Raw genomic sequence first — 17,164 nt, forward strand, 5'->3', positions numbered from 1 at the left:
GTGCAGAGCCAAAGTAGCTCTGTACCTTGTGATAGCTGAGGATCAATCACAACCATGAGAAGTGTAAATACTAGTAGTGTTTACAAACCTATAACCCATTCACAAAATAGGAAGCTCCTCTTGGGCCCCTTTCACACAGGCTTTCCGATCAGGTCCGCCAGTCAGTTTTTCCAGCAGACCTGATCAGACGCACCATTCAGCTCTATGGAGGGGCGGATGACATGAAAACGGACAGGCGGTCCAATGTCAGGCTCCTGCAAACCTTTCCTCCAGCTAACTGCCGTACCACTCTTTGTACCGGCTTTCAGCTGGAGGAAGTGTCAATGGACTTACAAGCACGCTAATTAACGCACTTATATTCCATAGAGCATAAACTGCAACTGATCATCAACGATTGTGGGATAAGTTTTTTAAGAAATTGGTAAATCTAAGCAAGTTCAAACATTTGTTTACGGTCTGGTGATTCCGATCTAGTAATAAAAGGGTATATACAGTGGAACCTCGAATTGCGAGTAACGTGGTTAACTAACATTTCGCAATACGAGCACTGTATTTTTAAAAATACTAACTCGGTTTGCGAGTTTTGTCCCGCAAAACAAGCAGGATTCAGGCCAAAGCGGTGTGCAGTACCGCGATTGGCCCGAGGTGGGGGGGCGCGGCAGCTGGTCGGCGCCATTCGGAAATGTTCAGACCCAGAAATACTCAGTTCAAGACTTTCCGAGGTCAGCCAAGCTGTCCTTGTGCCTATCCGGCTGTTTCCGAGGCTCTCCCGCGCCCCCACCTCTGGCTACATGTGATATTGCATGCCATTGAAGTCAACGCAGAACAAATTATTTTCTTTTACATTGACTTCAATGTGGAAACTCGCTTTGATATGAGAGTACTTTGGATTGGGAGCAATCTACTAGAATGGATTATGCTCGTAATCCAAGGTTCCACTGTACAAGTGGTAAAAGCAACTTATCTTTCATGGACCAAGCTCCTTGTCATACTTTCCAATCTTTCACTATTTGGCCTATCAAATACAGTGAAACCTCGGTGGGGAGCGCCGGAATGCCTCGGAAACAGCCGGAAAGGCCCGAGGACAGCTCAGCTGACCTTGACAAATCTTTAAAAGGCTTGGGAACCTTCTGAACGGCACTGATCTGCGCCGTTCAGCTTCCGCGCCCTCCCCCCCACTTCAGGCCAAACGTGGTACTGCACACCGCTTTGGCTTAAATCCTGATAGTTTTGCGAGACACTCGCAAAGCGAGTTAGCATTTTTTTTTTTTTTTTTTAAAACAGTGCTCGTATTGCAAAACGCTCGTTAACCGCGTTACTCGCAATCCAAGATTCCACTGTATCCTATTACTTAACTAGCTGCATGCTTGTCCTCATCTGTGATTGAGTAATGAAGAAGCAATGGTGTGAGCATTCGATCCCCAAAAAGTGCAATGTAGAAAAAAAAACTAATAAGACTTCCAGCAGTAAACTGACTGGAGGCACGCATCTTAGGTTCCGTGTATAACTTGGCGTTGTAGCAGTTTTTCCCATGGGGGCGGTTGTTCAATGAGAAACAGGTGGACTCTGAGCGGGAAAAAGTTAGCACCCCCATAGTAAAAACAAACTCTGAGGGGGATCAGGGCCTTGCTCCTTCCGCTAGTCAACATGTTACACTCTATGACCTCCCAACCTCTTCCAAAATGTCCGCAGCAGTATGAAAAGACTTCATCAAATAAAGTCCTTCCCTCCAGGTCCGAAGGGAGCTGTTTCTGTCTCACTTGGGCCCTACCATATAAACCAAATAGCAAAAGAGAAACGTATAACAGGGCCGTGAGTCAGGAGTAGAAAAAGGAAAAATATAAAGAACTAAATAAAAAAACAAACAAAAAAAAAAAGAGATTTTTAATACAGCTTACCTGTAAAATCTTTTTCTTGGAGTACATCACGGGACACAGAGCGGCATTCATTACTATATGGGTTATATGGAGTACCTTCAGGTGTAGACACTGGCAATCTTCAAACAGGAAATGCCCCTCCCTATATAACCCCCTCCCATAGGAGGAGTACCTCAGTTTTGTAGCAAGCAGTATGCCTCCCAAAATGGTCCTCAAAAGAGGGGTGGGAGCTCTGTGTCCCGTGATGTACTCCAAGAAAAAGATTTTACAGGTAAGCTGTATTAAAAATCTCTTTTTCTTTATCGTTACATCACGGGACACAGAGCGGCATTCATTACTATATGGGATGTCCCAAAGCAATGCTTACAATGAGGGGAGGGAGAACATCTCCAAGACAAAAGGATTTAATTTAGAGATATACTCAAATCATAATAAATCCAACTTATTTGAGAAAAATAATCTTAAATTTTAAATTTAACTCAAAAAAAAAGAGGAGCCCCCGGAATCCGAGGGTCTCAAACTGCAGCCTGCAGCACTGCCTGCCCGAAGGCAGTATCAGTATTCCTTCTTACGTCCAACTTGTAGAATTTTGTAAATGTGTGGACAGAAGACCAGGTTGCCGCCTTGCAAACTTGAGCCATAGAGATCTGGTGGTGTGCTGCCCAGGAGGCGCCCATGGCTCTAGTAGAATGAGCCCTTAATGATACTGGAGGAGGCAACCCTTTCAAGCCGTAGGCCTGAGTGATCAATTGCTTAATCCACCTAGAAATGGTGGACTTTGCAGCTGCCTGCCCCTTCTTGGGCCCATCCGGTAGAATAAACAGCACATCTGTTTTCCGGATCTTCTCTGTAGCTTTAAGATAGGCCTTCATGGCCCTGACAATATCCAAGGTATGCAGCAACCCTTCCTTTCTGGAAGTAGGTTTAGGGAAGAAGGATGGTAATACCAAATCCTGGTTCAAATGAAAACTGGATATGACCTTCGGTAAGAAGGAAGGATGAGGGCGGAGAACGACCTTGTCCTTATGAAATATAAGATATGGTTCCTTACAGGATAAGGCTGCCAGTTCCGAAACTCTTCTTGCGGAAACTATGGCAACCAAAAACACCAACTTCCTTGTCAGTAGAACCAAAGGAACTTCAGCCAACGGCTCAAACGGTTGTTTCTGTAAACTCGACAGAACAAGATTTAAATCCCACGGACAAAGCGGGGATTTAACTGGAGGTTTAATACGCAAGACCCCTTGAAGGAAGGTCTTAACCAGCGAGTGGGTGGCCAGCGGCCGCTGAAACCACACTGACAGGGCAGAAATCTGTCCTTTGATTGTGCTTAATGCCAATCCTTTATCCACTCCTAGCTGGAGAAAACTTAAAACTCTATCTATGGTGAACTTGCGAGGAAGCCATAGCTTGGACTCGCACCAGCCTATATAGGCCTTCCAGACCCTGTGATAAATCACCCTAGAGACCGGTTTCCTGGCTCTGATTAGGGTAGAGATTACTTTCTGAGACAGACCTCTACCCCTGAGAATCAAGGATTCAGCTTCCAGGCCGTCAAATTTAGATGCCGTAAGGCAGGGTGGAGGATCGGACCTTGCGATAGCAGGTCTGGCCTTAGAGGCAGAGTCCAAGGGTTTCCCACTACCATCCTTAGGATTAGTGAGTACCAAGCCCTTCTGGGCCATGCTGGAGCTACCAGGATAACTGGTATGTGCTCCACCCGGATCCTGCGCAGCAGGCGGGGTAGTAACTGGAGCGGGGGAAACGCATAAAGAAGCTTGAACTGATGCCAAGGGCAAACCAGAGCATCGGTTCCGCAGGCCATCGGATCCCTTGAGCGGGACATGAACCTGTCTAGCTTCTTGTTGAGTCTCGATGCCATGATATCCACGTCCGGCACTCCCCATCTTTGGCAGAGTGCTTGAAAGACTTGTGGATGCAGAGACCATTCCCCCGGCCATAGAGTCTGGCGGCTTAAGAAGTCCGCCTGAAAGTTGTCCACTCCGGGAATGAATATTGCCGATATGCAGGGCACATGAGCCTCTGCCCATAGGAGAATCAAGCTCACTTCTCTCTGAGTGGCCTGACTCCTGGTCCCCCCTTGGTGATTTATGTATGCCACTGCCGTGGCATTGTCTGATTGAATTCTCACCGGGAGCCCCTGCAATTTCGACGTCCAAGCCCTGAGGGCTAGTCGAACAGCTCTGAGCTCCAAGATGTTGATGGGTAAAAGCTTCTCTGGCTTTGCCCAAATACCTTGGCGAGTGGAACCATCCACAATCGCTCCCCAGCCCGTCAGGCTGGCGTCTGTGGTCACTATCTTCCAAGCCACTGGGCTGAAAGATTTTCCCTTCAGTAGATTCTGAGGGTCTAACCACCAACACAGACTTTGCCGGACTCTTGATGAGAGAGGCAACGGGATATCCAAGGCCTGTGGCCTTCTGCTCCATGCTGACAGGATGGCTGCCTGCAGGATGCGAGTGTGGCTCTGGGCGTATGGCACCGCCTCGAAAGTAGCCACCATCTTGCCTAGTAATCTCATACATAGGCGAATAGTCGGTTCTTTCTTGCTTAGAACCAGTAGGATTAATTCCTTGATGGCTTTGACCTTCCTCAGAGGTAGGAACACCCCTTGTTGTTCCGTGTCTAATCTCATGCCGAGATATTCCAACTGCCTTGTGGGCTGGAATGCTGACACTTCTCGATTTAGGACCCAGCCGAACCTCTCGAGGTATTGGACCGTGAGGGCCACTGCTCGTTCCAAGCCGGGAGACGAGTGGTCTATGACTAGGAGGTCGTCCAGGTATGCTAGGATCGTGACCCCTTGGATCCTTAGCTTGGCTAGGATTGGAGCTAGAACCTTCGTGAACACCCGGGGGGCCGTAGCCAACCCGAAGGGAAGCGCCACGAATTGGAAATGACGCGAAGCCACCATAAAGCGTAGATATCTTTGATGTGGCTGATAAATTGGAACATGAAGGTAGGCATCCTTTATGTCTATGGACGCCATGAAGTCGTCCTTTTGGAGTGTGGCAGCTGCTGACCGCACGGATTCCATCCGAAATGAGCGGACTTTTAAGTATGCATTTACCATCTTTAGGTCCAAAATTGGCCTGACATCTCCAGGCTTTAGGATGATGAATAGGTTGGAGTAGAAACCCAGCCCCTGTTCCAGGACTGGTACCTCTACTATTACTTCCTGGGAAAGTAGATGATCTAGAGCCGACCTTAATGCGGCTCCTTTCTCCAGATCGTTTGGAATCCTCGACTCCTGGAAATGAGGAGGAGGAAACCTTAGGAATTCTAGCTTGTAGCCTGTGGCCACGGAAGACCGTACCCACTCGTCGGGAATGCTGGCTTCCCAAATCTCCGAAAAGAGTCGCAGCCTTCCCCCCACCTTCGTGGGTGGGGGCGCCCCTTCATGAGGTAGACTTGGGGGCTGGTTTTGCTGGCTTGCGAAACCACTGCCTCTTGCCCCTAACAGCCTGTCCTTGTGATCTGCTGTTGAAGCCGAAGTTTGTTCTTGCAGGAGGCCGTCGATACTGCTTGGCATTAGAGGGCCCCTGCCCAGGGGAGGACTGTCGTTTAAACGCAGGTCCCTGAACCCTCTTCTTAGTTGGCAAGAGAGTACTCTTGCCGCTTGAAATGGTCTGAATGTATTTATCTAAGTCCTCTCCGAAGAGCCGTCCTCCATGGAAGGGAAACCCTGCCAGGAGCTTCTTGCATGGGGGCTCAGCCTCCCAGCTTTTTAACCATAAGAGTCTTCTCATATGGATAAGGGATAATGATAAACGTGACGCTTGTTGGATAGAATCCTTGATTGCGTCTACCGTAAAACATATGGCCTTAGGGACATCCGAAAATTCTTCTGCCTGCTCGGCAGGAATAAGTTCAAGCATTTGCTTAAATTGATCCGATAAAGCTTGAGCGACTCCAATCGCAGCCACGGCTGGCTGTACTACTGCCCCTGCAGAAGTGAAGGAGTTCTTAAGTAGGGCTTCCAAGCGTCTATCAACTGGATCTTTGAAAACCTGTACGTTTTCTACAGGACATGTTAACGATTTGTTAACACATGAGATGGCTGCGTCTACTGCAGGAGAAGCCCATCTCTTGGAAAACTTTTCTTCCATAGGATATAAGACAGAAAATTTCTTAGGTGGAAAGAAAACCTTGTCTGGTTTGTTCCACTCTTGGAACAAGACTCCCTCCAATAGAGGATGGATCGGAAACACAGCACTGCTTTGAGGCGCCCTCAGTGAGCCCAAAGCTGAAACCGTCGATACCTGGAGATCTGGTACAGGCAGGTTGAATGCCTTATGGACCAAGTCCGTCAAGCCCTGAATCCACCAGCTCTCCCTCAGGGAGACTGCCCCAGACTCCTCTGTATCCGGATCTTCGATCCCTGAACCTACTTGGTCTCTGTCCAAGAGGTCGTCCAATTCCCCAGAGGAAAGGACCTCCTCTTCCGAGGGTCCGCGCACGGGTGACGGAGATCTATTCCGCTTACTACCCCGCATGGCTGCGGCTATCATTTCTCCCATGCTTCTCCGCATCTCATTTAAAGAGGCGAGTAACACCTCCTCCGTGACCACCTTAGGGTTGGGTTGACTCGCGTCAGCTCTAGCCCCAGACCCCGATGGCCCAAAGGCTCCCTGTGGGGAAAGCAGCGGCATAGCTCTATCCGAGACCTCAGATTCTGCGGGGGAATCCCCACCTTTTGTACCCTCTGATCTTGATGCCATGGTACAATACCGAGGTACACCTGCTACTTATTGGTACCTGGGACTTATAATAGTTAAATGCCCAAACACCTGTTTGGGGAATAAAAAATGTTTCCTCTACCCTAGATGACACTTTTTTTTTTTTTTTTTTCAAAGAAAAACTTTTCTTCTTTTTCTTTTTTTTTTCAATCTAGGCAAGAAAAAACATTCTATCCCCCTGAGTAGTATTGCCAAAGAAAAGACTATGAGATGGAAAAAAAAACCAGCCTATTCCTAGGCTAAACCACAATCTTCTGAAGACTGTAGTATTCTTTCTGGCCACTGTGTGTCCTCAGCGCCCCGTGCTTCACTCCAGTCCTTCCTCCCTTAAGCCAGAGAAATGAATGAGCTGTGGCATCTAAGGAAGGGCCGCCCCTTCCTTTAAACCACTGACCCGCCCTTCCCCCCCAGCTAAAACGGCGCCAAATGCGTCTATAACACGTGCACGCGCACCGCGCGCGCGCCCGCCGACGGGGGGGGGGGGGTTGGGAGGAAGGGCCTCTCTGTTCCTGCAGCCGCAGGCCTGGAACACACGAGGAGGTCAGCGTTTTGCCTGCCTTGCAGGCATGAGGGAGAGGACTGGATAGAGCATCGCCTGGAGGCTTGCAGGTAAGCATAGCTCTCTGACACACACATACACTTGTACATAAAAGGCCCCACTCACAGCTTTTCCAACACTACCAGGGAGGTCACTTTTTATGGGGAAATATAACATATAGAGCCATCCTATCTTCATGATATGTGACTGGTTTGCCAGATGCAATGCATAACCTTAGGCATGTCCCCTGTGACCTCCCAGAAAAAACTTGCTAAGAGCCAAGCCCCGCAGGTTTTTCCCCTTACTTACCTGCTCCATGCCGCAGGACTTTGCCAAGCAAGAGGTCCAATCTTCCCCCATCTCCGTGGGGATGTCTAGACCTTCAGGCCCTGGGAACCTTCTTCTTCCATGAAGGATCCACTGTCCTGGGCCCATACAGCACCCTGGCAAACAGAAAACATTAGGCGCCCCAAAGGTTTTCTAAGTTCTGGGCCCAGGGTCCAGCTCTCTTAAAAAGAAAGCATTATGGGCTAAACCCCAAGGGTTTGGGGTCCGGTTACTGACCACTTTAGCGCGCAGGCTTTTTTGGACAGAACCGGTAGCTCACCTAATCCCAAGGATGCGGAGGCAAGCTAAACCATGACTAACACCTAAGACACTGGCGTAAAAACTGAGGTACTCCTCCTATGGGAGGGGGTTATATAGGGAGGGGCATTTCCTGTTTGAAGATTGCCAGTGTCTACACCTGAAGGTACTCCATATAACCCATATAGTAATGAATGCCGCTCTGTGTCCCGTGATGTAACGATAAAGAAAAAACAGTACCAGCACGAGGCAGGCCTGTGGCGCTTGCCAGTGGTCCGCTTCATTAGAGCCCCCGGCATTCGGCACCCTGGCATAAGTGTAAAGCTGCCCCAAAGTTCTCCAGGAAACTGTACGCACGGTTATCCGTATCCTGCATCACCCGCGGCAGGGGTGTCGAAAAACTGCGCCCGACCATCCTCTTTCTATTCTAAGCCTAGCCGGGAACAACATTGTGTACTTGAGGTTTAGCACCCGTAGGCGGCGCTTCACATCCTGATACTGTGATCTTTTCCTCTGCACCTCGTTGGAAAAGTCCGGGAACACCGCCACGTGGCCATTTTCCACCCGCATATTCCCCTTTTCTCTGGATAAGCGCATAATCTTATCCCTATCCCTGAAATTCAGGAATTTGGCAATAAATGTACAGGGGGGTGCTCCTTCAGGCGGGGGCTTTGCAGGTATTCGGTACGCCCTTTCCATCGCAAACATGACCGAGAACGCTTCTCTCCCATACACTTTAATAAGGAGATTTTCCAGGAATTCAGCTGGGTCTCTTCCCTCTGCTCGCTCCGGTAGGACTACGAACCGCAGATTACAGCGGCGGAGCCTGTTTTCCATCTCATCTTGGTGGGAGTGAAGTTGGTGTGTCTGGCACTGCATTTCCTCCGTAGCATAGAGGGTGTAGTACATGGGTCTTCAAACTACGGCCCTCCAGCTGTTCAGGAACTACCATTCCCATCATGCCTAGTCATGTCTGTGAATGTCAGTGCGTTACAATGCCTCATGGGATGTGTAGTTCTGCAACAGCTGGAGGGCCGTAGTTTGAGGATCCCTGGTGTAGTATGTCTTCCGCAGCGCTAATGCGGGTCTCAATATTTCAGTGACCCTCTCCCGGACTGTAGACAAATCCTGTCTCATGAGGGAGATATCTATCTTCACCTCGTCGATTTTCGCCGTCAGGGTGCCCTGGAGTGCGGCTATGGCCTCCAACACTTTCGCCGTGTCCTCCGCATGGCGGCCTTCCTCCGGAGCACCGTCGGGGCCATCTTTGGCCTGCCCCTCGTCTCCCCCATGCCGATACTTGCCCAGTTTTGTGGGTACAATTAAACCCCAAGTGTCTCGTAGGCTGGTATTCAGGATGTTCAGCAAGAGGAGCTCCTGTGACCTACTCCATCGCTAGTCAGGCCACGCCCCCCAATGAAGAAGCAATGGTAGCTCAATTATTCTACCTCAATAGGCTCTCTTGGAAACATTACAAAATAATATGTTGGGGTATGCATCCATCTAAATATATTCTCCTTCATGGCTTTAAGGTGTAATGTAATGTACTTTTAGTGTGTGCTATCACCCCCTAGAGTCCCCCAACATCATTCCCCATAAGTCCTATATTCACCTATCACCAATTGATTTTGAAAATAGGCTGAACTGTACAACTATCCATGCAATTAAATCCCCAGAAAATTTAATTGGATAAAAAAAATGCAGTTACTTTAAAACATCACAGCATGCAAACTTGTTTCCCAATAATAAAAAAACACAGAAAATACATAAATACAGGATTAATAGTTAATTACCTATTGGTCTGCAGCCTCAATTTAGAATTGGGAGCTAGCAATATCTGTTCAGCCTCCACATTTGGACTTATTAAATGTAATCGTTCAAAGACCTGAAATACATAATATTACTTAAAAAAATACATGTACAACAAATGCAGTAATATTATTTAGCATTAAAAATACGATGCACGTAAAAAGCTAAAAAAAAAAAAAAAAAAGACAGGACTGGAGAGGATCTGCAAGGAGGAATGGCAGAGGATGCCCAAATCCAGGTGTGAAAAACTTGTTGCATCTTTCCCAAAAAGATTCATGGCTGTATTAGATCAAAAGGGTGCTTCTACTAAATACTGAGCAAAGGGTCTGAATACTTAGGACCATGTGATATTTCAGTTTTTCTTTTTTAATAAATCTGCAAAAATGTCAATAATTCTGTGTTTTTTCTGTCAATATGGGGCGCTGTGTGTACATTAATGAGGAAATAAAATGAACTTAAATTATTTTAGAAAATGGCTGCAATATAACAGAGTGAAAAATGTAAGGGGGTCTGAATACTTTCCGTACCCAGTGTGTGTGTGTGCATGTGTATGTAAAAATACAGTTTGAGACTCCTTTCAATTGAAGGCAGTTTTCAGGCATTTTAGCGCTAGAAATAGCACCTGAAAACGATTCCCATTTATTTCAGTGTGACTTTTTACACAGGGGTGGTGCGCTTGCGGAACATTAGGAAAAGTCCTGCAAGCAGCTTTTTTGGGCGGCTTGGGAGCGCTATAAAAAAAACCTTCAGAAGTGCAACATGGGCGTTTTTAACCCCTTCTTTGGGGTTAAAAGCATCCCTCTAGCACCACTTAAACAGCAGTAAAGCATCGCTAAAATGTGAAAGGGGTCTAATGATTTTTATTACCCCCCAAAAAAAATATATATACATATTTTTTTATATTTTGCTTTCAAGAGGAAGAGGAGAGATTTGGGGTCCTACTGACCCCATATCTCTCCATAAAGAGGACCTGCCACCCCTTATTTATATTACAAGGGGTGCGCATATTTCTTATAGTATGAAATAAAAGTAATTAAAAAAAAAAATTTAAGTGGGAAAAAAAATCCCTGTGTACGTGCACGCAGAAGCGAAGGTATACATAATTCGGGCATGCATATGTAAACGGTGTTCGCACCACTCGCGGGAGCGATAATTCAAGCACTAGACTTCCTCTACCTCTAAACAGGTAACCTGTAAAAAGTTTTAAAGCGTCACCTACAGAGATTTTTAGGTATTATAGTTTGCGATACGAGCATGCATTTTAAAGTGTGACATGTTAAGGATCTATTCACTTGGTGTAAATTCATCTGTCATATTTCATGAAAAATTTGGGGTATATATTATGTTTAATTTATTAATCGCTTTAGGACTGGCCGCCGCTAGGACAGCGGCACGATGGCTCTCCTGCGCAGGGGGACCGCAGCAGCATGGAGGGGGGCACAGAGGGAGACCGCAGCAGCACGGAGGGGGGCACAGAGGGAGACCGCAGCAGCACAGACAATAAAACATACCTGAATCTGAATCTCATCAGAGAATTCATGTGCCTGGCCATAGAACTGCTTTGCCAGTGGGTCAGTGACACGAACAGTCACTTTGAGTCCAGTTTTTCCTCTCATTTTGGCATACACATTCATGGCAAAGTTGTACTGTCCTGGAAGCTCAACAGACACCTATGAGAGAGCCACAAAGGGAAACACATTTTAGCTGTTATGATGTTAAGGTGAAGTATGTGCAAAAAAATGTTTTGCCCATTTGCAAAGAAGAACAAGTTAATGACGTTTGCCACATTTCTAGCTGCTGTAATAATTACATCTTACTTTAACTCAGGCAGCTGTCTGCTGCTGGCATGGTGCTGAATGTCTGGGTGCTGGGACTTTTCGGCTATAGTACACCGATTACTGTAGGGTGCTTGCATAGCACCTACTCCTTTTATTAAAAGCCTTGCTTGCATTTCAATGAATGCAAAGCACTCTGATGGAGGAAGTGCAGGGGGATCACTATAATCTCCTCTGCTCCGTTAAACCCATTTGTGCTCACCAAATGCCTCTGCAAACCCAGATACAATCTTTCAAAAGTGGTTAGAGACATCATTGCTATCTTGCACATAGGGTGTACAGAGAGTAGGGCTGTGGTTGGAATACTGGGTTTCTTAAAAAGTGTATGTACTTTATGAAAAAAATAAAAAACAGCTAAATATTTATAACTAAAAAGGCAAAACATTTAAATTTATTGGACAGAGTGAAAAGGGATTAGAACCCCTGTCCATTTCTATTGCTGTCTGTGTCCCCCCCCCCGTTAAGGGTATTCACCCTTCTCCATTTGTCCTTTTTACCGTTATCATTGAAAGCGAAAGTAAAAAAATCCCAAATCCAAATGGGACGCTAGTTCTGGTGGCCTGGGGGTCCCCTAGGAATTCCCTCAAAGTGGAGTTTCACCCAAAAGAGGAACTTCCACTTATCTGCATCCTGCGGTACCACATTTGGCACCTTTTGGGAGGGAGAGCAGAGACCTGTCCCTACTTCCGGGAGACCGGAGTGCAGCACGCTTCACGCATGCGCAGTAGGGACTCGGTCGTGAAGCCGAAAAGGCTGACATTGCTGGACTCCAGGACAGTTAAGTGCCCTAATGTTAAAAGTCAGCAGCTACAGCATGTACTAGAGATTTGCTCTCACTTTACCTTTACTTTCTGAGACAGGAGGTAAAAGGTGTTCCTACATCATACAAACATGTTTATTGCAGTTATTTAGCAAGAAGATAAAAAGAACCTCACCTCATCATGTCGGCTCTTCACCTCTATAATATCCCGCTTTACTACAGACCAGTAGAAAACAAGCCCAGGTACAGCATTACCAAATGAAAAAGGTGTCTGGTTGCTAGATATTCCCATTACATAAACAGGCATCTGTTGTGAATGAAAACATTATTGCATTATGAAAGCTAGTTATGGATGCATAAATGTTATAAACATTTTAATGTGCACAAGCACACAATATTTGTACATTAAAAATACATAAGATATTAGAACTAAAAACCAGCCTTTTAAATCAGGTAGCAGAAACCTGTGAAATATGTACTAGATCGTAACAGCACAAAATATTTGAAAATATTAGAGAGGCAAAAAAAAATAGCAATTCCATGACAGTTTCAGAGTTTTATCCAAAAATGTTGCATGCTACTTTCATATTAATTTAATACAGTGAACAAGCAAAATAAATTCTACCATGCAAAGTGAAAGATGTTTTTTTTTTTTTTTTTAAATGGTCATTAATGTAATTTTTTAAATGGTCTTTTAACACATTCCTAATAGTGACTCGGCAAAGCCCTAAATTAGTACTGAAGTATTTATTATTTTATACATGTAAAGTCAACTTGTTCCATTTTTTTAAAAATGTTAAAGTAAAATTCCTGCCTAAGAATACCAAAAGCTAAGTGTTATCTTCCTCTCCCGTGTTCCCCTCCGTTTCACTTTGTTGCAGGGGATCTTTCCTGATATCCTGAAGTCATATAATGTAAATGCAGGCATCCTGTGGTGTTAGACTTATGCAGGACTTCTACTTGTCAAAGATTAAAATGCAGTTCAATAAAGTTTACAAAATATAGATTTAGTCTTTGCTAAGGCGTTCATTACGGTTTCTTCATCATTACATACTAGCAAAAATACAATTATGTTAAAGAGGAACTGCGGTTTGCTCACATAATTTGTAATTAAAACAATCTTTGCCATTCTAAAGCTTCCCTCCAACTACTTTGCATATTTTATATATTCTGCGATTCTGTACTTGCCAAATATGCTGCACAAATCTCCCTCCACCAAGTCTGGATGCATCCATTTTAACTGCGGGCAGCTGAAGCTGCTGCCTGTTCACTTCCCAAGTTTTTCATAGACACACCTCCAGCTTGGCTGCCCTACAGCTTTCATTGGCCCTCTTATGACTCACCACACCTCCCTTCCTGGCAAACTCAGGGGAGAGGGAGAGAAAGTGGGAAGTATAAGGTATTTACAGGCAGAATTTTTTTTTTACTATCCAAAGTTAAAACAAGAGCAGAAGATTTAATAGATGAAAAAATGATTCAAGGTCTGCTTTAAAAATACAAAAGGACTTGCAAGCATTTCAGAATGTCACATGGTAACTATTAGAGCTGGGGGGGGGGGGGGGGGAACAAAAGTTTCAAGTTGCACAAAACAATACAAGGCCATCTTGTAACACAAGATTACACATTACATTAGCACATTGGTACTTCTGTCTGATTTGAGAATTTTAGAAAGTATGCTCTGCCCCCAATGACTCGCCTGTGTGCCACCTTTCATTCTGGTGATGGGTGCGTGAATACGAACAGCTTTCAGTTGGATTACTTCAACCTCTACTTTATCCTGAAATACAGAAAATTGGTTAAATATAGGAGACTGCCTAATAAAACGCTCAGCTTCCTATAACACTTAAACTGATCCCATATTACACTGCTGCCGGACATTAATGCCTTGACACATCCATGGTATTTGTCCAGTCATACAAATCTCTCCAAATTTTTATACAATATGCCTCATGCTATTTTTTTTTTTTTTAGATATAAAAAGTACAGTATAGAAACAAGAGAATGATTAATTGCACACCATTACCTCAGACACAATAGCCACTTTTCCAGATTCTGTATCAACAGCCTGTATGGCCCCAGTCACAGATATATTGCCGATTGTTTCACCCCTCACCAGACCATTGGTGCTCACAGAAGCAACTTTTTCATTTGCGATAGAAAATATGATGTTAGATTGTGGGTGAGGGCCACCTTCTGATGTGATCTAAAAATAAAAGGATAAGAACAAAGAATACAATTATATTATATACAAGGCCATCATATCTTTAACCACTTCCCGACGTTGACAAAGTGGCACATATCAAAAATCACGTACCCGTACGTCGGCCCTTTAAGAGCCACCAGAGGACACGATTGCGTGCTCGAGAGCCAGCACAGGGATGTGTGTGTGGAGACACACAAATCCCTGCACTGTCAGAGGAGAGGAGACAGATAGTGTGTTTCTACAAAGTAGAAACCGCAATCTGTCATCTCTCCTAGTTAGTCCCATCCCCACACAGTTAGAACACAGTGAAGGAACATGTAACCCCTTGATCGCCCCCTAGTGTTAACCCATTCCCTGCCAGTGACATTTATACGGTAATCGGTGCATTTTTATAGCACTGATCCGCTCTATAAATGTCAATGGTCCCAAAAAAATTTGTCAAAAAGTGTGCGATCTGTCTGCCGCAATGTCGCAGTCACGATAATAATGGCAGATCGCCGCAATTACTAATTAAAAAATAGAAAAATTGCCATAAATCTATCCCCTATTTTGTAGACGCTATAAATTTTGCGCAAACCAAATATATGCTTATTGCGATTCAACAAAAATATGTAAAAGAATACATATTGGCCTAAACGGAAGACATTTTTTGGGCATATTTGTTATAACAAAAAGTAAAAAAATATATTTTTTGCTCAAAATTTACGCTCTTTTTGTTTCTAGCGCAGAAAACCCGCAGAGGTCATCAAATACCACCAAAAGAAAGCTCTATTTGTGGGAAAAATGGATGTCAATTTTGTTTGGGTACAGCGTCTCACGACCATGCAAATGTCAGTTAAAGTGATGCAGTCCCAAATCCGATTACTATTAACTTTCTCTAAAGGCTGTTGGGTTAGTGTGTGCATATACCTGCAATGTGAACATTTACTTTGTAAATGTGTAAAGCACTGCTAAATTTGTCAGTGCGGTATTCATTAAAAAACAAAACAAAGAAACAATCAACCATTCATATCCTCTATAAATTCACACAATCTACAAAAACTGGAGCAAAAATTGAATAATTTTTTATTTTATTTTAAAAAATAAAAATTTTTTGCTTTTCCAGAGAAAAAGAGCAGAACTGAGCCATAGCGGCAATGCTGTTCAACTTGCAATGGCTCCATTTTTGTAAGTCAGCCACATCTGCTTAATAAATCAAACTGTACAAGGAGCAAAGCACAATGTGCACTACCAACAGAGATCAATGTTATTGGTTGCTCAGGGTTACCACACCCTGCAAGTTGCTTCTTGCACTATATAAATTTAGCTGAAATGTATACAGTATCCAGTCTTAAACAGAAAAGAATGTTCACCTGCATTGTAGCACCGATAAGGAGTGTAATCCTCCGAGGCAGGAGTCGGAATGGAGGGAATACCTGTCAGACATTAACAAATAGTAAGAGGTATAAACAAATATGTCTCCCAAACCCATAATTAATTATAAAGCCTGGCAAAACTGGCTGTTTCTGCACGTCATCTCATAACAGCATTGTTTTTCTAGCTTATACAAATTTACACCAGAAACCTGGAAAGAACTGGGAAAAAAAAAATAGGATTTTTGTACTCACCGTAAAATCCATTTCTCTGAGTTCATGGACGGACAAAGCAGCATTGACCTTAGGGGTTATGTAGCTTTTCTCTAGGAGAGACTAGGCAGAAAAAAACAGCACTTTTGGTGTAAAAAACACTTTTCAGTACAGCACCTCCTCTGGGGGCGTGTCCCCCGGGTATAACCCACTCTCTGGAAGCATCCAGCCTCAGTTCGTAGACAAGCAGTACAAACAAAGGATGGGTGGGTGCTGTGTCCGTCCATGAACTCAGAGAAATGGATATTTACGGTGAGTACAAAAATCCTATTTTCTCTTTTGTTCATGGACGGACACAGCAGCATTGACCTTAGGGACGTCCCCAAGCAGTGTCAAAAATTTTGAGGGGTGGGAAAAAACACAGCAAACCAGGCTTCACCCCAAACAAACCAGAGTTACTCAACGGAGGAACCTCAACCTTAAACTGCCGCCTGTAAAACCTTGCGGCCAAAGGAGGCATCCGAAGATGCACTCACATCCACCTTATAAAATTTTGAGAAGGTGTGGATTGACGACCAGGTCGCCGCCTTACAAATCTGTAAGACAGACGCTTGATGACGGAAAGCCCAAGAGGCACCAATCGCCCTGGTCGAATGCGCCATGACCTGAAAAGGGAGGCGCCCGCCCCTTTAGGGCATAGGACTGGAGCACGACTTGTCTGATCCACCTAGAAATGGTGGCCGACGAGACCACCAGACCTTTCTTAGGACCAGTCACCGACACGAACAGTGAGTCCGACCTCCGAAATGGAGCCGTAGCAGACAAGTACACCCGTAGGGCTCGAACCACGTCCAAGGAATGTAAAGTGGTCTCCTTCGGGTTTTTCGGCTGAGGGCATAAGGATGGAAGAACAATGTCCTCATTAATGTGAAAGGCCGAAACAACCGTTGGAAGGAATGATGGCTGCGGTCGCAGCACCACCTTATCCTTCTGGATGACTAAGTAGGGAGTCTTGCAAGACAAGGCCGCCAGTTCAGATACTCGTCTGACTGAAGTAATTGCCACCAGAAAAACCACCTTCTGAGACAGAGTCAACAAGGGGATCTTCCGAATGTCCTCAAACGGAGCTTCTTGAAGCGCCGAAAGTTCTGAATTCAAGTCCTATGGAGGTAGCGGAGGACGCACAGGAGGGGCCACATGCCAGGCCCCCTGAACAAACATACGCACCAGGG

At 45.1% G+C, this 17,164-nt stretch overlaps 1 protein-coding gene across 1 annotated transcript in view; it reads right to left on the minus strand.

Moving 5' to 3' along the window:
* Positions 1-17,164, minus strand: part of NUP210 (nucleoporin 210) — a 193,128-nt gene that overhangs the window by 43,049 nt on the left and 132,915 nt on the right. Inside the window, exons 24-29 of the mRNA XM_040359371.1 lie at positions 15,720-15,782; positions 14,188-14,367; positions 13,861-13,941; positions 12,340-12,471; positions 11,081-11,239; positions 9,554-9,645 (exon numbers count right to left, since the gene is read on the minus strand). Of these exons, the coding sequence (XP_040215305.1) occupies positions 9,554-9,645; positions 11,081-11,239; positions 12,340-12,471; positions 13,861-13,941; positions 14,188-14,367; positions 15,720-15,782 (707 nt within the window). The remainder of the gene's footprint in view (positions 1-9,553; positions 9,646-11,080; positions 11,240-12,339; positions 12,472-13,860; positions 13,942-14,187; positions 14,368-15,719; positions 15,783-17,164) is intronic.

The sequence above is a fragment of the Rana temporaria genome, chromosome 7 (genome assembly GCF_905171775.1).
Source record: "Rana temporaria chromosome 7, aRanTem1.1, whole genome shotgun sequence".
Lineage (NCBI taxonomy): Eukaryota > Metazoa > Chordata > Amphibia > Anura > Ranidae > Rana > Rana temporaria.